General features: G+C 48.1%; 1 protein-coding gene across 1 annotated transcript in view; it reads left to right on the top strand.

Moving 5' to 3' along the window:
* LOC139279609 (mucin-6-like) overlaps window positions 1-26,569 on the top strand; it is a 288,296-nt gene that overhangs the window by 191,114 nt on the left and 70,613 nt on the right. Inside the window, exons 18-21 of the mRNA XM_070898725.1 lie at window positions 4,855-4,884; window positions 5,152-5,181; window positions 20,089-20,133; window positions 24,162-24,206. Coding sequence (XP_070754826.1) covers window positions 4,855-4,884; window positions 5,152-5,181; window positions 20,089-20,133; window positions 24,162-24,206 — 150 coding nt within the window. The remainder of the gene's footprint in view (window positions 1-4,854; window positions 4,885-5,151; window positions 5,182-20,088; window positions 20,134-24,161; window positions 24,207-26,569) is intronic.

Genomic DNA, 26,569 nt, shown 5'->3' with positions numbered 1-26,569 from the left:
GGATCTGTCCTCCTCTGCAACATGGTGGTTTGCAGGATTAGCAGCGTTTGCAGCTTGCCTGCACATACGTTGCCGATGTCCCATTGTTCCTAGCCCTTGCAAACATATCCTTTGAAGCGGCATGAATGGAAACGATGATCACCCCCGTGGCGCCAACAAGGTGTTAATGGCCTAGTATTCATCAACCTTGATAGTGGACTCTTGAGACATCTGCGGACGTGCAGCTGCAGGCATGTGAGGCCTGCCCTGTACATTACGATTCGAAAACAACATTACTTTGGTCACATTACTTGTAGCAGCACTCGTGCGCTGAGAGATTTGCTTGGTATTGTCACTGGTGGCGATGAACACCTGGGCTATCGCTAAGACTTTACTCAAGGTTGGGGTCTCTACAGTCAAAAGTTTGCGAAGTATTACTTCATGGCCACTGCCAAGTACAAAGAAATCCCTGAGCATGTGCTCCAAATGTCCTTCAAATTCGCAATGTCCTGCAAGGCGTCTTAGCTCGGCGACATAGCTCACCACTTCCTGGCCTTCAGACCTCTTGCACATGTAGAACCGATACATCAGAACGCTTTCCTTCGGGTTAAGATGCTCCCGGACATCCAGTGTGCACAAATCATTATACGATTTCTCTGTGCGTTTTGCTGGAGCAAGCAGATTTTTCCTGAGGCCATACGTTGGTGTCCTGCAAATGGTGAAGAGAATCGCCCTTCGTTTGGCAGCGTTCGCTTCTCCTTCCAGCTCGTTGGCCATGAAGTATTGGTCGAGTCGCTCCACGAAGGTTTCCCAATCACCTCCCTCCGAAAATTTCTCCAGGATGCCCACTGTTCTCTGCATCGTTGCGGTGGGGTTCATCATCTGTATCTCGTCGCCAGTTGTAGTGTATGAATAAAGAGTCTGACCAGATACTGTGAGCTCAAAGTAAAGTGTGACCGTAGTCTTTCATTGCAGGGCTCCAGAGTGCCTCTCCAGCCTGTGAGGCCTCCTTAAATACAGGTGCTCCCAAGGGATTGTGGGATCGCTCTCTGGTGGTTAAACAAGGTATTTACAGGTTTACATATATAACAATCACCCCTCATTCTTCTAAACTCTGATAAGTTTTGACCCAACCTGCTCAACCTTTCCTCATAAAACACTTTCATCTCACGAATCAACCCAGTGACTCTGCTCTGAACTGTCTCCAATGTAAGTATAATCCTTCCTTAAATAAGGACACCCAAACTTTATGCAGTACTCTACATGTGGTCTCACCAACAGTCTCAATAGTACAGTTGTAGCAAGACTTCCCTGCTTTTATACTCGATCCCCCTTGCAATAAAGGCCATCGTTCCATTTGCCTTCCTAATTACCTGCATGCTAACTTTTTGTGTTTCATGTACAAGGACCCCCAGATTCTTCTGTACTGCAGCATTTTGTCATCTTTCTCCATTTAAATAATATTCTGCTTTTCTATTCTTCCTACTAAAGTGAATAGCCTCACATTTTCCCACAATATACTCCATCTGAAATTTTTGCCCACTCACTTAACCTATCTATATCCCGTTGCAGACTCTCTGTCCTCCTCACAACTTGCTTTCCCACCTCGCTTTGTACCGTAGGTTGGTTCCCTCACCACCTGCTGCAGGCCCAGTTTGGCAGTTATGTGCTTTACTCGGCTTCCTCGGTCAGTAGTGATGCTACCAAACCAGTTTGCTGTTGGATATTGAAGTCCCCCGCCCAGAGTACATTCTGTGCCCTTGCTACCCTCAGTGCTTCATCCAAGCGGTGCTCAACATGGAGAAGGACTGACTCATCAGCTGAGAGAGGGCGCTAAGTGTTAATCAGCAGGAGCTTTCCTTGCCCATGCTCGACCTGAAGCCATGAGACTTCATGGGATCCAGCGTCAATTTTGAGGAATCCCAGGGCCAACTCCCTCCAGACTGTATATCACTGTGCCGCCACCTCTAATGTGTCTTTCCTGCCGGTGGGACAGAACATAGCCAGGGATGGAGGAGTCTGGGACATTGGCTGAAAGGTATGATTATGTGACTATGACTATGTCAGGCTGTTGCTTGACTAGTTTGTAGGACAGCTCTCCTAATTTTGGCACAAGTCCCCAGATGATAGTGAGGAGGACTTGGCAGGGTCGACTGGGCTGGGTGTGCCTTTGTCGTGTTTGAAGCTGGTGTCTAGGTCGATGCCGGGTGGTACATCCGGTTTTATTCTATTGATTGATTGACCTGGGTGTCATGGTACATTAGTCATTGAAGGTTGGCATGCGCGTACATCAGGCGGTTAAGAAAGCAAATGGCATGTTGGCCTTCATAGCGAGGGGATTTGAGTACAGGGGCAGGGCGGTGTTACTACAGTTGTACAGGGCCTTGGTGAGGCCACACCTGGAGTATTGTGTACAGTTTTGGTCTCCTAACTTGAGGAAGGACATTCTTGCTATTGAGGGAGTGCAGCGAAGGTTCACTTGACTGATTCCCGGGATAGAGAAGACTGGATCATATGGGCTTGTATTCACTGGAGTTCAGAAGAATGAGAGGGGATCTCATAGAAACGTTTAAAATTCTGACAGGTTTAGACAGGTTAGATGCAGGAAGAATGTTCCTAATGTTGGGGAAGTCCAGAACCAGGGGTCACAGTCTAAGGATAAGGGATAAGCCATTTAGGACCGAGATGAGGAGAAACTTCTTCACCCAGAGAGTGGTGAACCTGTGGAATTCTCTACCACAGAAAGTTGTTGAGGCCAATTCACTACATATATTCAAAAAGGAGTTAGATGTAGTCCTTACTACTAGGGGGATAAAGGAGTATGGCGAGAAAGCAGGAATGGGGTACTGAAGTTGCATGTTCAGCCATGAACTCATTGAATGGCGGTGCAGGCTCAAAGGGCCGAATGGCCTACTCCTGCACCTATTTTCTATGTTTCAATGTCGATGTTTCTATGTCACCATTAATGTCTTGAAATCAACAAGTCATTTAAAAATTAAATGTGGTGAAGACATTGTACAACAGGCAGGGATGTCCCCGTGTTGCATTGTGAGAAGTTCAGGCAGCAGTACATAGCATGATATGTCCTTACTATACAGTATAAATGCACACGAGGCCCATACATGAGAGAAGGTCACTCTGTGACCAGTAACCTTTATTAGCCAGCACTGAAGTGATGAAGTTGGGTGGAGCTTCCTCTTTTATACCTGAAAGTCCAGTTTAGGAGTGTCTCCCACAAGTTCACCACCTAGTGGTCAATGTTCTCACAGTGTACAACTTAGGTCAGTTTATACATGGGTTACAATGACAGTTAAATACATGACATAGCATAACCCAGCGACTGCCTCACTTGATGGCCAATGCAGGTAGGTCCCTTCTGACATTCATTCTTTCTCCCTGGATCCAATGACCCAGGTGGGTGAGTGCCAGCCACCTGTTGTGCCAGTGTTCCTGCCACTCTTCTTTCTACAGAAACTCGGCTTCCTTCTCCAAATCCAACAGTGCCAATGGAATGCCTCTGGCCAACACTGGCTGTGGGTAAAAGGGCAAATAAGTGGGCATTAATGATTCAGAGAGAACGACTGGTGGGGCAGAAAAGAATATTAATACATGGAGTGACCTTGGTGGGCTCATTGGCTCTTTGTTACTGATTCGTTCTTATGCCACTGCAAGAGTACAGAGTGGATTAATGTTGTTCACACACAGACATTCAAAAGTTCACTTCCAGTATCAGTGACCACACCGAGAACAACACTGAGGTGGAAATTTGTTACTGCCCATTTTGAGATGTAAATCCAGGTGAAGCGTGAAGTATTGAGCCTTGAAAAAGTTTGCGCTTTCCACCAATAAATTTGGTTGCATCGGGCCAAGAGCTGACAGGGCGCTAAATCAGCCGTTACACACCTCACCAGGGGGGCGCTAACGGAAATCCTTGCGTTAAATTCTGGAATCCATTGTGCATGCTCCATAGTCCAATTTGAAATCCCGCTGTCGGACTAGTAATGTACCCATTAAAGTTTTCAAATTCATTTGACCTTAGCAAGCTGTAATGGTAGATCTGTCTGCTGTTGCAAACTCTAGAGTCTCACGCACGGTGCTCTGTGTAAACGTTGCACTGATTGACCTCCAAGGGAAGCGCTTCCTCGTCCCTTTAAGTAACCACCAGTTAACAACTGGAAGGCTGTACCGACTGTTTTATCAGACATGATTAGGGATGATCGCTAAATGAGGCGGTTGCACCCGACTGACGTCATGATAGTCAACAGCCAGGCGCTAGTATTTCCCGCCCCAGTGAGAACTCAACTGAATTTTCCAGTGGAGCGCTAAAAGTTGCGCACCCAGTCGTTAAGCTATTACCCAACTTTAACGTCCCTTCTAGCCGCTAACTGCGGTGCTAGACAACCGAATTTCTACCCCTCTGAATTTAACAAAAATACACCAGTATATTTGGATGAAGTAACAAACAAACAATACAATAAAAACTGGCGACACTGGCTTGAGTCCCACAGGCCCTAATTTCCCTGCTGATTGGCAAGAGGCAAAACTCTGCCAACACTATGGTTGGTCTCTCTGAGAGCCAAGAAAGTGGGATCTCCGGATGTAGATAGTCCCTGACCCCATCCCTAACACTGATCGCCTTGCTTGTAGCAGGTGGAGGCTCTGCCCCACAATGTTGATCGGGAGCCATCATGGCCTGGCCTAAACTGTGGCTCTTCCAGCCAACACCCATGGAGATTATAGGAGTGCACTGAATAGTCTGAAAATTGTAGTCCTAAAGTGTCTTTCTGTTGACTTAACAATTGAGCTTTTCTACTGAAAGATAATGGAATTAGTTTGTATTATCTACACTTATACCTTGAAATACTTGCCTTCCAGCATCAACTACATCATCAATTTCAACAACAGGTATGACATTAGCAATATAGATTCAATATCTTCAGAATTAAGATGCAATAAAAAGATACACACCAGACCTAGGCTTTCTGATTGTAATGTCAATTGAACGCATTCATTTTTAAGGGTTACTATCACTGTTATCAACAGGATACAGGAAAGTTGACAGAATCATCATTAACATTCTCCATACTTAAATATTCACCTACACTAGGAGTGAAATAAATTCATCTTAGCAATGTCTAATATGCTCATTTCAAATTATGATCTGTCTTTCAGAAGAAGAAATCTTTGGAGGCATCCAAGGAAGTAAGCAATGTTTTTATTTTACGTTGGGCTAAACTGGCTTCTGAATGACAGAATTCAATAACTTATCAAATGAATATGAATTGAGGTATAATTTGGGATTAATCAGGAACAACTGATTTCCCATTAACTTGTTAACTGGTATTATCCATTGATAAAAATGGACCTTTTGGTGCTCTCCACACTTACACCTTCAATTTATTCTTTCTAGCATCGGGAACAACTGAAACTTTAACAGATATGGAATTTTACACAATTGTAACATGTACTAATTAATCATTCATAAAGATTGTACAAATTAGGATTGATCACCTTCAAAAGATTACTTTGAAGCCTCAGCAATAATTCCAAACCACAGAAGTCATAAGAATATAAGAAATAGGAGCAGGGGTAGGCCATACGACCCCTGAAGCCGCTCCGTCTTTCAATCAGATCATGGCAGGTCTTTGACCTCAGCTCTACTTTCCCACCCAATCCCCATATCCCGAGATTCCCTTAAAGTCCAACATTTATCGATCTTAGCCTTGAATATACTCAATGACTGAGCATCCAAAGCCCTCTGGGTAAAGAATTCCAGAGAGTCACAACCCTCAAGAAATTACACATCAGTCAAATGGCCGACCCCTTATCCTGAGACTATGAACCCTTGTTCTAGACTCTCCAGTCAGGGGAACCAGCCTCTCCACATCTACCCTGTTAAGCCTTCTCAGAATCTTATGTTTCAATTATATCACCTCCCATTCTTCTAAACTCCAGCAAGTATATTCCCATTCTACTCAATCTCTCCTCAGAACAACCCTCTCATCACAGGAATCAATCGAGTAAACCATCGTTGCACTGCCTCTGAGGCAGGTATATTTTTCCTTGGGTACAAAGACCAAAACACTACACAGTACTCCACATATGGTCTCACCAAAGTCCTGTACAATTTCAGTAAAACTTCCTTACTCCGGTGCACTATCCCTTGCAAATAAATGCCAACATACCATGTCTTCCTCATTGTTTGCTGTACCTGCATGTTAACTTTCTGTGGTTTTTGACACCCAAATCCATCTGAACACCAACATTTCAGAGTTCCTCAACATTTAAAAAAATATTCTGTTTTTCTACTCTTCCTACCAAAGTGATAACCTCACATTTCCCCACAAAATACTCCATCTAACACCTTCCTGTCTACTCACTCAACCTGTATATATACAGTTGCAGAAGCATCCTCCTCACATCCGAATTTCTCACCCTATTTTAATAAGAACACAAGAATTATGAGGAGGAGTAGGCCATTCGGTCCTTTGAGTCTGCTCCGCCAGTCAATAAGATCATCGACTGATCTTCGACCGCAAAGAACTTTCCTGCCCAAACTCCATATCCCTTGATTCCCCTAGAGTCCAAATATTTACCTATCATAGTCAATTCTGCATCCACAGCCCTTTCCTGTAGAGAATTCTAAAGATTCACAACCCTCTGAGTGAAGAAATTCCTACTCATCTCAATCTTAAATGGCCGACCCCTTATCCTGAAACTACACCCCCTAGTTCTAGACTCACCAGTCAGGGGAAACAACCTCTTCGCATCTACCCTGTCAAACCCCCTCAGAATCTTATATGTTTCAACGAGATCAGCTCTCATTCTTCTAAGCTTCAGAGAGTATAGCTCCAATCTACTCAATCTCTCCTCATATGACAAGCCTCTCATCCCAGGGATCAATCTAGGGAATCTTTGTTGCACCGTCTCTAAGACATATATGTCCTTTCTCAGATAAGCAGACCAAAACTGCACAATATTCCAGGTGTGGTCACACCAAAGCCTTGTACAAGTGTACTAAGCCATCCTTATTCTTGTACTCCAACCCCATGCAATAAAGGCCAACATGCCATTTGCCTTCCTATTTGCTTGCTGTTACTGCATAGAAGAGCTCTGTTTCCTGTACAACGACGACAGCTTAATCGCGCTGAACACCAACATTTAATAGTTTCTCACCATCTAAAAGATATTCTGTGTTTCTATTCTTACCGAAGTGAAGAGCCTCACATTTCCCCACATTTCACTCCATCTGCCACCTTATTGCCCACTCACTTAACTAGTCTATATCCTTTTGAAGGCTCCTTGCGTCCTCCTCAGAGCTTACTTTCCCATCTAGCTTTGTAGCATCAGCAAACTTGGATACATTGCACTCAGTCCCTCCATCTAAGTCATTAATATAGATTGTAAATAGCTGAGGCCCAAGGAATGACCCTTGCGGTACCCGACTATTTACAGCCTGCCAAAGGTAAACTGTGAGGAGGATGCAAAGAGCCTGAAAAAGGATTTAGACAGATTAAGAACAAGGCAGATGGAGTATAACATGGATAAGTGTGAAGTTAGGAAAAATAGAAAAGCTTATATTTTTTAAATACTGAGAGATTGGGAAATGTTAGTATTCAGAAGGACCTGGATGGCCTTGTATTATAATCACAGAAAGTTAACATGCTAGTACAGCAAGCAATAAGGAAATCAAATGGTATGTTGGCCTTTATTACAAGAGGATTTGAGGATAAGAGTAAAGATGTCTTACCAATTATATAGAGCCTTGATGAAACCACACCTAGAGCACTGTGTACAGCTTTGGTCTCCTTATGTAACGATGGTTCACTAGACTGATTCTTGCTCTGAGGGGATTGTCCTATTCAGTAGACTATGCCTATATGCCCTAGAGTTTGGAATAATGAGAGGTGATATCACTGAAATGTATACAAAATTTTAAGGGGCTTGACAGAGTAGATGCTGAGATGTTTCCCCTGGCTGGGAGTCTAGAACGAGGGGCCACAGTCTCAGAATTAGTGGCCGGCCTTTTAGGACTGAGCTGAGGAGAAATGTCTTCACTGAGAGGGTTGAGAATCTTTGGAATTCTCTACCACAGAGAGCTATGGATGCTCAGTCATTGAGTATATTCAAGACCGAGATTGATAGAATATTGGATACTAAGGAAATGAAGGGATATGGGGATAGTGTAGGAAGGTGGAGTGGAGGTAAAAGATCAGCAATGCAAAATGCTGTTGTTTCAGTGAAAACATAGTCAGGTACTAACAGACTGCCCCCAAATCCCACCACACCCGGCTACATAAAAATGGCATTTGACAGAACGAGTCCTTGCCTGATTTGTCGACCCTTCAGCAGAATTAGTTCCCAAAGTGGGAAATACCCCGGCTGCTGGACCTCCTTTCATATTTCTGGACTGGCCACAGTTTGATTTGAGCATTTATTGATCTTATTTTGAAACTCCGACATCTGTTCTTTTTTGTCCCATCTTGTCTTCTTTTTTCCGTGGTTTTTCCAATGGTTTACACTTTGTCAGCTATTTCCACATTCATTGCATCTCATCTCTTTTCATTGCTTCACTCAGATGATCTCACACCAGGTATCTCCTTTTTTAAGCAGTTTATATATCGTTCAACCCTTTAACTTGCTGTGTGATTGAGAAATGCCCTATATGCTTATCCTCCTCTTTCCGGTTGCGTTTAAATATTTATTGTTTAATGGGCGTAAATCTTTGCCCCTGTGAGCGGGCGTGGGGGTTTGCTGCTGTGTTGGCAGGGGGAACAATAGGTCAGTATATGAGGAATATGAGGTGCGACAAATGTTTGTGGCGGAGGAGCAGCGAGAGATCGTGTCGGAGGTGTGGCGAATGAGGGTACGGGGACCAGAAGAGCCGAGGGTCCAAGGGCAGCACTGGCCAGTCCACACACCGATAGGTGTAGCCACTAGGTCCGTGCAGCAGAGCAGGTCTCCAGTTGTCCTGGTTAATCCTTGCCACTGGATAAAGGCCTAGTTCTGTCAAGCCTTTGTGGTGGCTGATGTGCAACGGTTACCACACGTTAAAAAAATCCATGCACAGGCATCTTCCACTCCTTCAATTGGAGTTCAGGATTGGAATATCGGGTCCTTCATTAAAACATCTGTGAACCCATGTGGAAGCAAGTCATCCTTGTTCGAGGGACTGCCTATTGTTGTGTATAGAAGAACTCCACGAGGCTGAGTACAGTGAGCTAAACTTAGTGTGACCTTAGTCTTTATTACAATTTCAGAGTGCCTAAACAACATGGCAACCAACCTTTTATACTGGCCCTGCATGTGTGTGCAGGTGACCATTAGGACTCCAACAGTCACGCCCTCTGGTGGCAAGTATTACATAGTTACATACATAACATCACTCCCCCACCCCCCCCCCCAGCCCCAAAGTCTTTGGTGCAAGTTATTTACAAGTTGAGACGATCTGGAGCCCTTCGCTCCCTGGTTCAAACCCTGGCGTGTATGAGTTGGCCGGACCATTGCTGTACTGCACCGTGGCTGGTCTGACCGGACTGTCAGGAATGGTGGGTTCATCCTCGTGATTGACAGCGAGGTCGATTTCTGCTTGGGTATGTGTTGGTGGATCGTCGATGGTGATCATCTCTTCAAGTCATTCCTGGTTGTCAGTAAATCGCAACTTGGTCTGATCTAAATGCTTCTGCACGTTTGGCCATTTAACAGTTTGATTATAAACACCCTATTCCCTTCCTTGGCCAAAACAGTGCCAGCAACCCACTTGCGACCATGACCGTAATTCAGGACAAACACAGGGTTAACATCAATGTCACGTGAAACAGCCGTGCAATCGTGGTACATGTTCTGTCGGTGTCGCCGGGTTTCCACGTCATCATTAAGATCCGGGTAGACCAGGGAGAGCCTGGTTTTGAGGGCTCTCTTCATTAACAATTCGACCGGGGAAACCCCAGTGAGCGACTGGGGTCGCGTCCAGTAATTGAGCAGAATGTGAGACAAGCGGGTCTGCAGGGAGCCATCCGTCACGCGTTTCATGCTCTGCTTGATTGTTTGGACTGCCCGCTCTGCTTGACCGTTAGACGCGGGCTTAAACGGAGCAGACCTGACATGCTTGATGCCATTGCGGGTCATAAACTCGCTGAATTCCGAGCTGGTGAAACACGATCCATTGTCGCTGACAAGGACGTCGGGCAAGCCATGGGTGGCGAACATGGCCTGGAGGCTTTCAGTGGTGGCTGTGGACGTGCTGGATGACATGATTACGCATTCAATCCATTTGGAGTAAGCGTCCACAACTACTAAAAACATCTTTCCTAGAAAGGGGCCGGCAAAATCTATGTGGACCCTGGACACGGTTTGAAGGGCCATGACCACAGACTCAGTGGAGCCTCCTTTGGTGCATTGCTCAGTTGGGAGCAAGTGTTGCACTGATGCACGCATGACTCCAAGTCCGAGTCAATATTGGGCCACCAAACATAAGACCTGGCAATTGCTTTCACCATGACAATGCCTGGGTGAGTACTGTGTAAGTCGCGTATAAACGTTCCCCTGCCTTTTTTTGGCAAAACCACGCGATTACCCCATAAGAGACAATCCGATTGGAAGGACATTTCACCTTTGCGTCGGTGAAATGGCTTAATTTCATCTTGCATTTTCCCGGGAACGGCCAACCAGTTCCCATTTAGGACGCAACTCTTTACTAATGATAGCACAGGATCCTGACTGGTCCAGGTCCTGATCTGGCGAGCTGTGACGGGTGACCCCTCGCTCTCAAAAGCATCCATGACCAGTAGCAAGTCTGCAGGCTGCACCATTTCAACCCCAGTGGTGGGTAATGGTAGCCGGCTTGTAAGGGGTGGTTTTCCGGGTGTCAGCTTTCCCTTCTGACCTTCTATGAGCGGTTCCGAATCGCTCCCACCCCTTGGTTCTAGACACTGGAATTATGAAGGGACTGTGACAGACTTGGACAGACAATCGGTTTTAAGGTTGGAACCAGGTTTGGCTTTATTGTGTTTAAAAAAAAAAGTAAAAGGCACACCTTTAATAACACAACAGACCAATACACACTGAAGAGTACAACACATTGAATAAAGTGTCAAATTACAGCCTGTGGGGAAAAGAATACAGCTTAAACTCTAAATGGGGTAAAGAGGAGAATGCAGATACATTTACACAAGTTATCCCAGCCTCCCCCCTCCCAATTCCCCTAACTAACTAAGTTATAGCTCTGAGGGTTCAGGGGCTATGCTCACCAATCCCTTTAGACAGTTGCCGGTGAATCACGGTTTTGGGGTTCGCTGCACTTGGCCTTCTAGGCGAGCCGTACCCTGGACGGAGGAGAGGACTTCGGACTGCATAGTCTTCGGTTGGGGTGCGTCCTTTGATGCGGTAAGTTGCGTTTTGGATGTTTGGGGTAAGTACCCACTTTCTTTGGTTAGGAATAGTTTTAGCTAGTCCCTTTTGGTAATTTCTCACCCGTTGGGTCATTCAGAAGTAGATTGTAGAGTGGAAGTAAAGGTCGATTCTTTGGTTTTTGCTGAGTTGGTTTCGGTTGGTTGTTTCGCTGGTTGTGGTGGCCCAGGTTGTCAATTTGGTTGCTGAAAACCTTCCGTTTCGTGGGCCTCGTGCTCGGTCGGTTCCTGATGAGTTCTGGTAGTTTCCTTCACTATTCCATTTCTTCACTGTAGAGCAAGCAGGCTGCTTGTGTCTGTCTGTGTTCCTTTCGAGTCTGTGCGAGTTCCAGTCTCTGTGTTCTGCTAGCTTTGAGTTCTGCTAGTCTTTTCTTGTAACACTGGGGGATAGATATATCCCAAAAAAAGGCTCCGTTATCTCCCATCAAATCTCTTGGGCTCTGTTTAAACTGTCTGTCCATTGATTTTCAAATGTCTCCTTTGTCAGCAGTAACTCGATTAGGGTGTGAGAATATGCTATCACTGGTTTTGCATTGTTTTAAGATTGTTCAGTTTTTCTGACCATGATTTCCATTGTGCTTGATTGGGTAATTTGATTATCTCTTAGGGGGTGAATAGTTCCCCCAGACAGTCTGGGATCCTTAATACACGAATTTGGCCCCACCTCTTGTATTTGGTAACTCCTTTTCGCAGCCAAAAAGGTTGTAGAATCTTAAAATTGATATGCTCCTTCCCATCGATGTTTAGGGGCTCTCAAGCTTCTGTAATTTAAGTCCATTTTGAATTCCCTTTCCTATGAGTCCAAACACTGGGGGGGGGGGTCTCCATGAATGCATCCCCTTTTATCCCCCGCAGGCTTCGTCTGCCCCTTTAAACTCATTTTAAAAGCCCAGAAAGGGATTCTTCTCCTCTGTAGGGGAAAGATATCTGGAATCTTTGCGAGATATTGGTAAATTCTACATTCCCCCCTGTGATACCATATCACTTATGGTATCATTCTTTGAGGTGAGCAAAGTTCCTGACTCCCAAGAGATAACCTTCCCCATAAATTAGCTAAACTAATACCCAAAATGCATTACACTTATGCAACATCACCATAGATGCACACTTTTCCCTTTACAGGTACAAACTTTTTACATTTACACCCTCCCAGCTTGGAGGGGGTTCAATCACTACAATTGCATTTCAGCACAGTTTCATTTTATTTCAGTTACATTATATTCACCAGCATATAGGCAACGTACAACCACATTACAGAAGGAAAAAAACATAGATTAAAATTAAACATCTATTGGTCTCCTGAGGTTTGTCTATCACCCGGTAATGTCTGGATCCTGCCCTTGAGAACTGCTCTCAGGCTGGCTGACACACAAGACAAACTCAAACAAACACTTAAACATTACTGCAACATTACCCTTAATTCTAAACTAAACCTTAAAATATAAAATGGTGCAGTCAGCTGCCTTAAACTAAAATTAGAGCTATGTACAACCGCCACCCGTCTCCGGGTGGCCTGGTTAGTCCCTGTCAGGCCCATGCCTTGTGCGGCCTGATAGCCGCCTGGATGCTAGGGTTTCCCCGCAGCCGGTGAGCTGGAGACCCTTGTCTCTGGGACAGCTCATTGCTACTGCTCCTGTGAGACCCTCACCGCTGCAGGCGGCTGGCTGGTGGTCCCTACTCTGAGCGGCCTCTGTACTTCTGACCTTCGGCCTTTCCTGTCGGGCTGCCCTTCTCCGAGGGTAGAATCGCTGAGGCTGAGATGCCGGTGACCACGGTATCTTTGGCCGTGTTGTACGGAGGGTCCTTCTCAGGGCTTGGGTTACTGGGGGTGTGTCCGAATCCCAAACGATGGGTGGGATAGCCCCTCCAGTACTGCAAATAGGCACGGTTTCTGAGCCTGCCACATTCCCTGTGGGCCCTCCACCGTCGGGGGCGGCCAACGGAGGGTCCCTGTCCTGAGGAAGGTTCACCCCTCCCTGCTGCCCTCTGTCCTTGGCTGACCCTGGGTTGTACAGCTTGCACTGGTTGATGTGGAACCACTTAGTACGGCGGGGCAGCTTTATGGCATAGACCATCAGGCTTGCCTTGTCCACAATGCTGTATGGCCCCATATATAATGCTTCAAAAACCCCGACCCGAGCATAGTTCCTCACCATGACCTGGTCCCCTATCTCCCATTCGTGGTGTTTGCTGGGTTCTAGCGGCAGTTGGTTCCCCTGATGCTGTCTGCCCATGTAACTAGCAGCCTGCCAGTGAATCTGTTTGAGGTGTTCAAACAGGTTCCTGACAAACCGGTCCTGGTTCACCTCTCTGAGCTGACCTTCTGTGAGCACCGGGGCTAGGACATGGGTGGGGGTCCGCATGATCCGGCCAGTCATGAGCTCGTATGGGGAATACCCGGTGCTCTTTGACTGGCTGGCTCGGATCCCCATTAGGACCAACGGTAAGACCTCCACCCACTTTTGGGGTGAGTCTCCCGTTTCCTTCCGCAGCCTTTCTTTAATGGTGCGGTTTAAACGCTCCACAATACCCGATGACTGTGGATTGTGGGCAACGTGCCATTTCCCCTCAATGCCGAGCACCTTAAGGGTTGCCTGCATTACCTGCCCGGTGAAATGGCTCCCCTGGTCCGACTCCACATACTGTGGGAGTCCCCACCGGGAGAACACTTCCCTCACTAGAATCTTAGCTGTCCCTAGTGCGGTGGCTGTTCGGCAGGGGAAGGCGTCAACCCATTTTGAGAATACGTCCACCAGGACTAGGCAGTATTTGTAGCCTCCCTGGGCAATGGGTAGGGGCCCGATGTAGTCAATTTGGATTGACTGCCATGCTCCCTCTACCCTTCTGACGTGTCCGAGGGACACCTTCCTTTTCTGGGGGTCAGGGTTGTTCGCAGCACACACCAGACAGTTCGCACAGAACTCGCGGACGTCCTCCCTGAGTCCCGGCCACCAACCTGCCTGTTCCACCCGTTGCCAGGTGGTCTCAGGCCCGGGGTGTCCCGCTCCTGGACCCTCATGGGCCAGTTTTAAGAATTCCCTCTGGTGCTGCTGCGGCATGACCCATTGTCCCTCTTTAAACAGCATGCCTTCCTTAACGGTAATGGCTGTTGTGCCGTGCGGACCTTCTACTCTCTCTCCTCTAGCTAGCGCATTCAGGACAGCTTTCAGGACTGGGTCCTGTAGCTGAACTGTTTTTAAGTCTGGGGCCAAAGCTATCCCTGTACTCTCTGCTGCCCTGTTCTTATTCTTGACCGCTGCTATGCGGCCGGTGTCATAGGGGTCCCAGAACTTTCCCGTGCGGGGATCTTCTTTGGCCAGTTTGTCAGCCTGTTGGTTTCCCTCTGCACGGGGTTCGGTTTTTGAATGGGCCTTCACCTTATGTATGTAGACCTTTCCCTCTTCCCCCACCGCTGTCATGATTTTCTCCAGCAGGGGCTTGATTGCCAGGGGTCTCTCGTCAGAGGACGTGTATCCGCGACGGGACCAGATAGCCAGGTACTCCGTACGTGAATTGCAAGTGAACATACTGTCCGAGCAAATCGTGTACGGGGTAGGGAATTCCTCGGGGTGGGTCACCACGTACATTACGGCGGACAGTTCAGCATGCTGGGCGCTCATGGTGCTGGGGAGCTTGATTGCCAGGGCAATACCTGCCCTTGGGTCATAGACTCCGCACCCAGTGAGTCGTTCGGCAGCAGATACCGTTCGCCAGCAGATTCCGTGCTGGACCCATCCACGTAGATGTCCCGGCCTGTAGGGTGTAACCCCGCCCGAAGGCCAATGTTAACCTCCCATACCCCTTCTATGGAGCACCAGTGGGCTTTCCCTGGATAGATTAGGTTGGCTGCGAGCCTTGGCTCGCGTGGGCCTTCTACTCTGAGGTCCATCTGGGAGAGGAGCAGGGTCCAACAAGCAATGCGGGCACTGCTCACCGTCCTGTCCTTAATCCTCCCATCTAGGAGCATCTGAGTAGGTGTGTGGTGGGTTAGGAGTGTTAGAGGAGACCCTCCCGTGAAGATCAAGGATCTTTTCACTGCCCAATGTGTGGCTAGGAGGTGTCTCTCACAGTTGGAGTACCCCTCCTCCACATCTGTGAGGATCCTGGAGGAGTAAACCACCAGTCTCAGCTGGCTGTGCCGCTCTTGAAGCAGCACTGAGCTCAAACTGTCCCCGCTGGCTGCCACCTCCAGGAAAAACTCCTTTCCTACATCTATCGCTCCTAAGGCTGATTAAATGCTGCCTCGCAACCCTCATCCCAGTCCCACTCTACACTCTTGTGTAGGAGCCTGAGCAGAGGGGCTGCGGTGGCTGCATAATCCTCAATGAAGTCTCTGCAGTACCTGGTGAGCCCTAGAAAGGATCTTACCCCTGTCACTGTGTTGGGGGCTGGTAACTCCTGTACTGCCTCCCTTCTAGCCTTGTCTATGGCCCTTTCCCCAGCGCGCACAGTCAGCCCCAGGAATTTGACTTCCTTCTGGCCGATCTGTGCCTTCTTGGGGTTTAGTTTAAACCCTTCTTTTAGCAGCTCCAGCAGCTCAGCCAGCAGTGGGCCATGCTCCTCCCCAGATCGGTGAACAGGAGCAGGTCATCCACATACTGCACCAACTGCTGGGGTCTGCTAAAGCCCTTTAAACAGTTCGCCATGCATTGGTGAAAAATGCTGGGACTATTGTGGAAGCCTTGGGGAAGACAGTTCCACGTGTATTGTTGGCCCTTAAAGGTAAAGGCAAACTTGTACTGGTCCTCCCGTTTTAAAGGAATGGACCAGAACCCATTTGAAATGTCCAGCACCGTGAAAGTGGTCACGGATGCTGGAATACTCCCTATGAGATCCGCTACGGCTGCTACAGTGGGTGCACAGGCAGGGATATTCTTATTTAGTACTCAATAGTCCACGGTGGCCCTCCATGAGTTGTCCGGTTTCTTAACCGACCACAGTGGAGAGTTCACATGGGTTGCTATTGGTCTTAACACCTCTTGCTCTACTAGTGATCGCAGCGCCGTTGTCAGGTCTGCCTCTGCCTCCCTGGGGAAATTATATTGCTTTTGTGGTCGGGTCATGGGGTCCCCTTCCATACTAACTTCCACCAGTAATTCCAAGTCATAACCCTCCTTTGGCTTCACGGTACACAATGTTCCCTTGGCCCCTTTTTCTGGGATCTCCGCCACCTCACCTTCCCTGTCAGTCACTATGGCTCCCCATAGACAGTGGTTCCTGAGATCCACTAGGATCTGGTGGCTAATGATAAAATCAGCCCACAGGATCCCTTTTCCCTTCTGCTCCCATTTCATCAGGACACACTTCCTCAGTGCCTGGATAACATAGTCATAAGCGGATAGTGTTAGTGCCCATCTTTGGATGCAGGACGAAACATTGGTATTTATACCTTTGCTCTCTGAAAACAGCAAAATGAGTGGCTTGTGGTCAGTTTCAAGCTCAAGCCGAAGTCCAAATAGGTATTGGTGCATTTTCTTAACCCCATATACATATGCTAATGTCTCATTCTCGACCATATTATAGACTCTCAGCCTTAGACAGACATCTAGACGCGTATGCAACCGGTTGGAGGTTGCCCGATACATTGGCTTGCTGTAACACACAGCCGACCCCGTATGATGAGGCGTCACAAGCTAGCACTAAACGTTTACATGGGTCATAGTGTACAAGTAACTTATTTGAACATAGCAGGTGCCTGGCCTTCTCAAAGGCTGTGTCTTGTGATTTGCCCCAAACCCAGTCGTCACCCTTACGTAGCAACATGTGCAAAGGCTCTAACAACGTGCTCAATCCGGGTAGAAAGTTACCGAAATAGTTGAGAGTCCCAGGAACGAACACAACTCCGTCATATTCTGTGGGCTCAGTGCATTCTTGATGGCCTCTGTCTTTGAGTCCGTGGGCCTGATGCCCCAAAAATTCGACTTCTGGCGTCAGGAAAACACACTTGGAGCGTTTCAGCCTGAGTCCCACTCTATCTAAGCGACTTAGAACCTCTTCCAGGTTGTGTAGATGTCTGATGGTGTCACGACCAGTGATCAGGATGTCGTCTTGAAACATAAAGGTGCGCGGAACAGATTTCAGCAAACTCTCCATGTTTCTCTGGAAAATGGCTGCAGCCGAGCGAATCCAGAAAGGGCACTGTCATGTATTCAACCAGCATTGTAACCCATGTAAACTGATCTAAGTTGTACACCCGTGAGAACACTGACCACTAGGTGGGAGACACTCCTAACCTGGACCTTCAGGTATAAAAGGGGAAGCTCCACCCACCTTCATCACTTGAGTGCTAAGGAATAAAGGACAGGTCACAGACTGACCTCTCAAGCATGGGCCTCGTGTGCATTTATACTGTGTTGTAAGGACGTATCAGGCAATTGTGGTATATAAACAGCCCTTTGTGTGTGTTGATGCATGTCAGTCTTTTCGAAGATTCAGCCAGCTCCTCTGTCATGTAGGCGGAGGTTAGGTCCAACTTGGTGAACAACTTCTGCCCCCGCTAACGTTGCGAACAGGTCATCCGCCTTGGGCAGCGGGTACTGACCGTGCCATCGCTTTTCAACACCAGAACAATTGGACTGGCCCACTCGTTGAACTCGACTGGCGATGTGATTCCTTCGCGTTGGGAGTCTGTCCAGTTCGATCTCGACTTTTTCCCTCATCATGTACGGAACCGCCCAAGCCTTGTGATGGATGCGCCGTGCATCGGGGCTTAGATGGATCTGTACCTTGGCGCCCTTGAAGTTGCCGATGCCTGGTTCAAATAGAGAGGGAAACTTGCTCAGCACTTGAGCATACGAGGCATCATCCACTGAAGGTAGTGCTTTGATGTCATTCCAATTCCATCTAATCTTTTCCAGCCAGCTTCTGTCGAACAGCTTTGGGCCATTGTCTGGAACAATCCACAATGATAGGTCATGCACAGCTCCATCATACGATACCTTCACTGCCGCACTTCCAATGACTGGTATGAGCTATTTGGTGTAGGTATGCAGCTTTGCATTAAGCGGGCTCAGTTTGGGCCTTTGTGCTTTAGTGCCCCACATTTTCTCAAAAGCCTTCTGGCTCATTATTGACTGATTCGCACCCGTGTCCAACTCCATGGATACTGGAACTCCATTTAATTTGACTTTCGGCATTATAGGAGGGCTCTTGGTGGTGAAGGTATGTACCCCATACACTCCTTCCTCGGTTTGAGTTGCCTGTGCTGCGTGATCCGCACCGGATTGATCATCCTCTGCCACATGGTATGTCGCAGCACGTTTGCTCATTCGCTGGAGGTGCCCCATCATTGCGCAGCCTTTGCACACGTAATGCTTGAATCGACATTGATGGGCCCGAGGATTACCCCCGCAGCACCAACACGGTGCTAATGGATTCACATTCACCCCCAATGGCAGACTCGAGCCATCACAGGTCTTGCAGCCGCAGACGTGTAGGCCCTTCCATATGCAGTTCGGCCTGCTAGCGACATCATTTTATACACAGTACTTGCCGGTGAGCTTCGATGTTGAGAAGATATATGTTTGGTGTTATCATCCGTGGCCAAGCATGCCTGGATGATCGCGATGGCCCTGCTCAGGTCTAGGGTTTTGGCAACCAGCAGCTTTCGAAGAATGACCTCGTGGCTGATGCCCAGCACGGAAAAGTCCCACAGCATTTGCCCAAAGCAGCTCCAAAATTGCAAGGTCCCGCGAGGCGCCTCAGGTCGGCGACATAATCCGCCACGACCTAGCCCCCGGAACGATGTGTGTGTAAAAACGATAACTGGCCATGAGGATACTCTCCTTCAGCTTGAGGTGGTCCTGAACCAGCGTACACAACTCTGTATATTCCTTCTCCATTGGTTTTGTCAGTGCGAGCAGATTCTTGATGAGACCGTATATTTTAGGCCCACAGATGGTGAGGAGAACCGCCCTGCGCTTGCCCGCGTTAGTGTCTCCTTCCAGCTAGTTGGCCACGAAGTACTGGTCGAGACGCTCGACCAAGGCTTCCCAATCATCTCCCTCTATGAATCGCTCTAATATTCCAACGGCAGCCATGGTTGCGTGAAGGTTCGGATTCTGTTACCCGTCGCCAATTGTTGTGTATAGAAGAGCTCCACGAGACTGAGTACTGTGAGCTAATCTTAGTGTTACCTTAATCTTCTTTATTACAACTCCAGAATGCCTAAACAACATGGCAGCCAACCTTTTATGCTGGCCTTGCATGTGTGGGCAGTTAACAATTATGACTCCAACAATCACGCCCTCTGGTGGCAAGTGTTACATATTTACATGCATAACACCTATGATATGCTTATCTGAAGCCTTCAATAGTATGCAACGAAATACATTATTCCATGCTGACGTGCTTCCTCAAGTTGAATTCAAACAAAAATATTGCTGCATTAGGTCTGTTTTCTCATTGTTAGGGATTGTAACCAGGAGCAGGGTGTTAATCATGGTGCAAATGGACATCCACTGTACTTCCTATTCCCCAGTGCATTACTTCCAATGCCACATTCTTTATAATACATGTTTTCAAACTTTAATTGTTCATTTCACTGTATTCTTTGCAGCATCAGTATTAAATGGGATTGAATTCATTGCTTATGATGCTTATTTCCCCTGTTTATTCACTTCATTTCTAGTATTTCCCGTTGAAAGATGATGGAATTGCTCAGTATCCTCCTCACCTAAGCCTTCAAATCTTTACTTTACAGCATTATCAACAATGGTACCGACAACAACCTTGACTTCAACAGCAGGTATCCAATTACCAATATAAATTGAATCATTTTGTAGTAATCTCACAAAAAAGTCATGATAAAAGATTCACAGGAAGTTTTAATACATGATATTTGGATTTTTTTCTGGAAAATTTGAAACTATCATTAAGTATTCCCAAGAGTTATACAGCCATGTGGCAGGAAATGAACCATTTATTTCCAACACAATGGGCCCAAGTTTCCATAAGAAAAAAAACGGCGCCTAAAAAAATCCTCGGTATTCTCCACCTACTTGCAGGTCCTCTGGCCCCCGGCGCAGCCAGCACAAGCTGTGGGGGGGGGCGGAGCCAGGTCCCGGCGCTGAAAACAGTGCCGGGACCTCTGCACATGCGCGCTACAGTCGGCACGCAAGTGCAGTAGCTCCAGGCGCCGAACTGTGTGGGAGGGGCCCGAAGCACGCAGCCCCTAGCCCTGGCTGAATGGCCTCACTGGGGCTGCGTGAATGAGGCTCCTCCCACGGCCAGCTCATGCTCCCCCCCCGACCAGAACCGACAGTCGCCCCCTGCCCCCGCCCCACCGCCGACCAAACCCGACCCGACACCCGCTCCCCCCCCGCCCCCCAACCAGACCCGACCCGACACCCACGGAATACCAAAGGTCAGAAAACACTAGTGGGAGTTGTGTTTAGACCACCAAACAGTAGCAGTGAGATTGGGGACAGCATCAAACAAGAAATTAGCGATGTATGCAATAAAGGTACAGTAGTTATCATGGGTGACTTTAATCTACATATTGATTGGACTAACCAAACTGATAGCAATGCGGTGGAGGAGGATTTCCTGGAGTGTATTAGGGATGGTTTTCTAGACCAATATGTCGAGGAACCAACGAGGGAGCTGGCTATCCTACACTGGGTGATGTGTAATGAGAGAGGAGTAATTAGCAATCTTGTTGTGCGAGGCCCCTTGGGGAAGAGTGACCATAACATGGTAGAATTCTTTATTAAGATGGAGAGTGACACAGTTAATTCAGAAACTAAGGTCCTGAACTTAAGGAAATGGTTTGAGGCGTGAATTGGCTAGAATAGACTGGCGAGTGATACTTAAAGGGTTGACGGTGGAGAGGCAATGGCAAACATTTTAAAGATCACATGGATGAACTTCAGCAATTGTACATCCCTGTCTGGAGTAAGAATAAAATGGGGAAGGTGGCTCAACCGTGGCTAACAAAGGAAATTAAGGATAGTGTTAAATCCAAGGAAGAGGCATATAAATTTGCCAGAAAAAGCAGCAAACCTGAGGACTGGGAGAAATTTAGAATTCAGCAGTGGAGGATAAAGTGTTTAAATAAGAGGGGGAAAATAGAGTACGAGAAGAAGCTTGCTGGAAACATAAAAACTGACTGCAAAAGCTTCTATAGATATGTGAAGAGAAAAAGATTAATGAAGACAAACGTAGGTCCCTTGCAGTCGGATTCAGGTGAGTTTATAATGGGGAGCAAAAAAATGGCAGAACAGTTGAACAAATACTTTGGTTCTGTCTTCACGAAGGAAGACACAAATCATCCTCCGGAAGTATTAGGCGACCGAGGGTCTAGTGAGAAGGAGGAACTGAAGGATATCCTTATCAGGCGGGAAATTGTGTTCGGGAAATTGATGGGATTGAAGGCCGATAAATCCACGGGGCCTGATAGTCTGCATCCCAGAGTATTTAAGGAAGTGGCCCTAGAAATAGTGGATGCATTGGTGATCATTTTCCATCAGTCTATCAATTCTGGGTCAGTTCCTATGGACTGGAGGGTAGCTAATGTAACATCACTTTTTAAAAAGGGAGGGAGAGAGAAAGCGGGTAATTATAGACTGGTTAGCCTGACAGTCGTGGGGAAAATGTTGGAATCAGTCATTAAAGATGAAATAGTAGCGCATTTCGAAAGCAGTGACAGGATCGGTCCAAGTCAGCATGGATTTATGAAGGGGAAATCATGCTTGACAAATCTTCTGGAATTTTTTGAGGATGTAACTAGTCGAGTGGACAAGGGAGAACCAGTGGATGTGGTGTATTTGGACTTTCAAAAGGCTTTTGACAAGGTCCCACACAAGAGATTAGTGTGCAAAATCAAAGCACATGGTATTGGGGGTAATATACTGACGTGGATAGAGAACTGGTTGGCAGACAGGAAGCAGAGAGTCGGGATAAACGGTCCTTTTCAGAATGGCAGGCAATGACTAGTGGAGTGCCGCAGGGCTCAGTGCTGGGACCCCCGCTCTTTACAATATACATCAGTGATTTAGATGAAGGAATTGAGTGTAATATCTCCAAGTTTGCAGATGACACTAAACTGGTTGGCGGTGTGAGCTGTGAGAGGGGCGCTAAGAGGCTGCAGGGTGACTTGGACAGGTTAGGTGAGTGGACAAATGCGTGGCAGATGCAGTATAATGTGGATAAATGTGAGGTTGGGAGCAAAAACGCAAAGGCAGAATATTATCTGAATGGTGGCAGATTAGGAAAATAGGAGGTGCAACGAGACCTGGGTGTCATGGTTCATCAGTCATTGAAAGTTGGCATACAGGTACAGCAGGCGGTGAGGAAGGCAAATGGTATGTTGGCATTCATAGCGAGGGAATTTGAGTATAGGAGCAGGGAGGTCTTACTGCAGTTGTACAGGGACTTGGTGAGGCCTCACCTGGAATATTGTGTTTAGTTTTGGTCGTCTAATCTGAGGAAGGACCTTCTTGCTATTAAGGGAGTGCAGCGAAGGTTCACCAGACTGATTCCCGAGAGAGAAGGGGGAGAGAGAGAAGGGGGAGGGAGGGAGAGAGAGAGAGGGGGGAGGGAGGGAGAGAGAAAGAGAGAGAGAGAGGGAGAGAGGGGAGGGAGAGAGAGAGAGAGAGGGGAGGGAGAGAGAGATGGCTGGATTGACATATGAGGAGAGACTGGATCAACTGGGCCTTTATACATTGAGTTTAGCAGGATGAGAGGGGATTTCATAGAAACATATAAGATTCTGACGGGACGGGACAGGTTAGATGCGGGTACAATGTTCCCGATGCTGGGGAAGTCCAGAACCAGGGCACACAGTCTTAGGATAAGGGGTACGCAATTTAGGACTAAGATGAGGAGAAATTTCTTCACTCAGAGTTGTTAACCTGTGGAATTCCCTGCCGCAGAGAGCTATTGATGCCAGTTCATTGGATATATTCAAGAGGGAGTTAGATATGGCCCTTATGGCTAATGGGATCAAGGGGTATGGAGAGAAAGCAGGAAAGGGGTGTGAGGGAAGGTACTGAGGGAATGATCAGCCATGATCTTATTAAATGGTGGTGCAAGCTTGAAGGGCCAAATGGCCTCGTCCTGCACCTATTTTCTATGTTTCTATGCAGCACGGGCCAGCCCACACACCAATATGTGTGGCCACTAGGTCCATGCAGCAGAGCAGGTCTCCAGTCGTCCTCGTTAATCATTGCCATTGGATAAAGGCCTAGTTCTGTCAAGCCTGTGTGGTGCCTGATGTGCAACGGTCACCATATGTTGAAATAATCCACGCACAGGCATCTTCCACTCCTTCAATTGGAGTTCAGGACTAAAATATCGTGTCCTTCATTGAAACATCTGTGAACCCATGTGGAAGCAAGTCATTCTCGATCGAGGGACTGCCTATGATCTGCTTATCTGAAGTCTTCAAGTATATGCAACTGAATACATTATTCCATGCTTACTTGCTTCCGCAAGTTGAATTCAAACAAAAACATTTCTGCATCAGGTCTGTTTTCTCATTGTTCAGGATTGTAACCAGGAGCAGGGTGCTAATCATGGTGCAAATGGACATCGACTGTACTTCCTATTCCCCAGTGCATTATTTCCAATGCCTCATTCTTTATTACACATGTTTTCAAACTTTAATTGATCATTTCACTGTATTTGCAGCATCAGCATTAAATGGGATTAAATTCATTGCTTATGCTGCTTATTTCCCCTGTTTATTCACTTCATTTGTAGTATTTCCCATTGAAAGATGATGAAATTGCTCAGTATCCTCCTCACCTAAATATTCAAATCTTTACTTTACAGCATTATCAACAATGGTACCAACAACAACCTTGACTTCAACAGCAGGTATCCAATTACCAATATAAATTGAATCATTTTGTAGTAATCTCACAAAAAAGTCATGATAAAAGATTCACAGGAAGTTTTAATACATGATACATGGATGTTTCTGTGGAAAATTTGAAACTATCATTAAGTATTCCCAAGAGTTATACAGCCATGTGGCAGGAAATGAACCATTTACTTCCGTCACAATGTGTCAATCATTGGTTTGGAGATTGGTATTTCAAAATGAAAGATATTGGGCCAAGTTTCCACAAGCAAAAAAACGGGCGCCCCTCCGAGCTGGGCGCCCGTTTTTCGCGCCTAAAACGGCGCCTAAAACAATCCTCGGTATTCTCTACCTACTTACAGGTCCTCTGGCCCTCGGCGCAGCCAGCACGAGCTGTGGGGGGGGGGGGGCGGAGCCAGGTCCCGGCACTGAAAACAGTGCCGGGACCTCTGCACATGCGCGCTACAGTCGGCACGCAAGTGCAGTCGCTCCAGGCGCCGAACTGTGTGGGAGGGGCCCGAAGCACGCAGCCCCTAGCCCTGGCTGAATGGCCTCACTGGGGCTGCGTGAATGAGGCTCCTCCCACAGCCAGCTCCTGCTCCCCGCCCGACCAGACCCGACACTCGCTCCCCCCCCCCCACCGCCGACCAGACCCGACCCGACACCCGCTCCCCATCCCCGCCCCGACCCGACACCCGCTCCCCCCTCCCCCCCCCGCTTCGACCCGAGACACGCTCCCCCCCCTCCCGAGACCCGACACCCACCCGCTCCCCCCCCCACCCCCCGCCCCGAGACTCGACACCCGCTCTCCCCCCCCCAACCCGACAGCCGCTCCCCGACACCCGCCCCGACCCGACACCCGCTCCAACCCGAGACCCGCCCCCCCCCCCCCACCCCCTGACTGACCCGACCCGCGCTCTTGTTCCCCGACCCGACCCCCCCCCCCGCTCTCTCTCTCTCTCTCTCTCTCCCCCCCCCCCGCGCTCTCTCTCCCCCCCCCCGCGCTCTCTCTCTCTCCCCCCTCCCGCTCTCTCTCCCCTCCCCCCGCTCTCTTTCCCCCCCCCGCTCTCTCCCCCACCCCCGCTCTCTCTCTCCCCCCCCGCTCTCTTTCCCCCCCCCGCTCTCTCTCCCCCCCCCGCTCTCTCTCTCCCCCCCCGCTCTCTCTCCCTCCCTCCTCTCTCTCTCTCTCCTCCCTCTCTCCCTCCTCCCTCTCTCTCTCTCTCTCTCCCTTCCTCCTCCCTCTCTCTCTCTCTCCCTTCCTCCTCCTCCTTTCTCTCTCCCTCTCTCTCTCCCCTCTCTCTCTCTCTCTCTCTCCCTCCCCTCTCTCTCTCCCTCCCTCCCTCCCCTCTCTCTCTCCCTCCCTCCCCCTCTCTCTCCCCTCCCCTCTCTCCCTCTTCTCTCTCTCCCCCTTCCTCTCTCTCCCTCCCACCCCCTTCTCTCTCTCTCTCTCTCTCCCTCCCCCTTCTCTCTCTCCCTCCCCTCCCCTTCTCTCTCTCCCTCCCTCTCTCTCTCTCTCTCTCCCCTCCCTCCCCCTCTCTCTCTCTCTCTCCCTCCCTCCCGCTCTCTCTCTCTCTCCTCCCTCCCGCTCTCTCTCTCTCTCCCTCCGTCCCCCTCTCTCTCTCTCCCTCCCTCCCCCCTCTCTCTCTCCCTCCCTTCCTCCCTCCCTCTCTCTCCCCCTCTCTCTCTCTCCCCCTATCTCTCTCCCTCCCTCTCTCCCCCCCCCCCTCTCTCTCTCCCTCCCCCTCTCTCTCTCTCTCCCTCCCCCTCTCTCTCTCTCTCCCTCCCTCCCCCTCTCCCTCTTCCCCCCTCCCGCTCAGCGGCATGAACGGCTGCAGAATTCTCCCTGGCTGAAGCACTTTCACGCAGGTAGGAAGATGGTTTATTTATTCTTTTCTTGGCTTATAAATGTTTATTCAGGTTGGATTTATTTGTATAATATTTGTAGAAGTATAAATAAGGATTTATTGTCGAATTTAATGAGTTCCCTTCCCCCCCCCCTCCCCCCCCACCTCGTTCTGGACGCCTAATTTGTAACCTGCGCCTGATTTTTTAATGTGTAGAACAGGTTTTTCAGTTCTACAAAAATCTTCACTGTCTGCATTCTACTTTAGTTTGGAGTACATTTTCACTGTGGAAACTTTCAAATCAGGCGTCAGTGGCCGGACACGCCCCCTTTTGAAGAAAAATTCTGTTCTAAACTAGAACTGTTTTACCTGACTAGAACTGCAGAAAAAAAAATGTGGAGAATTGCGATTTCTAAAATAGTCCGTTCTTCCACCAGTTGCTCCTAAAAATCAGGCACGAATCATGTGGAAACTTGGGCCCATAGTGTTCAATCATTGGTTTGAAGATTGGTAGTTCGAAATAAAAATAATGA

The sequence above is a fragment of the Pristiophorus japonicus genome, chromosome 14 (genome assembly GCF_044704955.1).
Source record: "Pristiophorus japonicus isolate sPriJap1 chromosome 14, sPriJap1.hap1, whole genome shotgun sequence".
In the NCBI taxonomy this organism is placed as follows: domain Eukaryota; kingdom Metazoa; phylum Chordata; class Chondrichthyes; family Pristiophoridae; genus Pristiophorus; species Pristiophorus japonicus.
The sequence above is the reverse complement of the archived record's forward strand: the minus strand, read 5'-3'. Positions and strand labels throughout refer to the sequence as shown.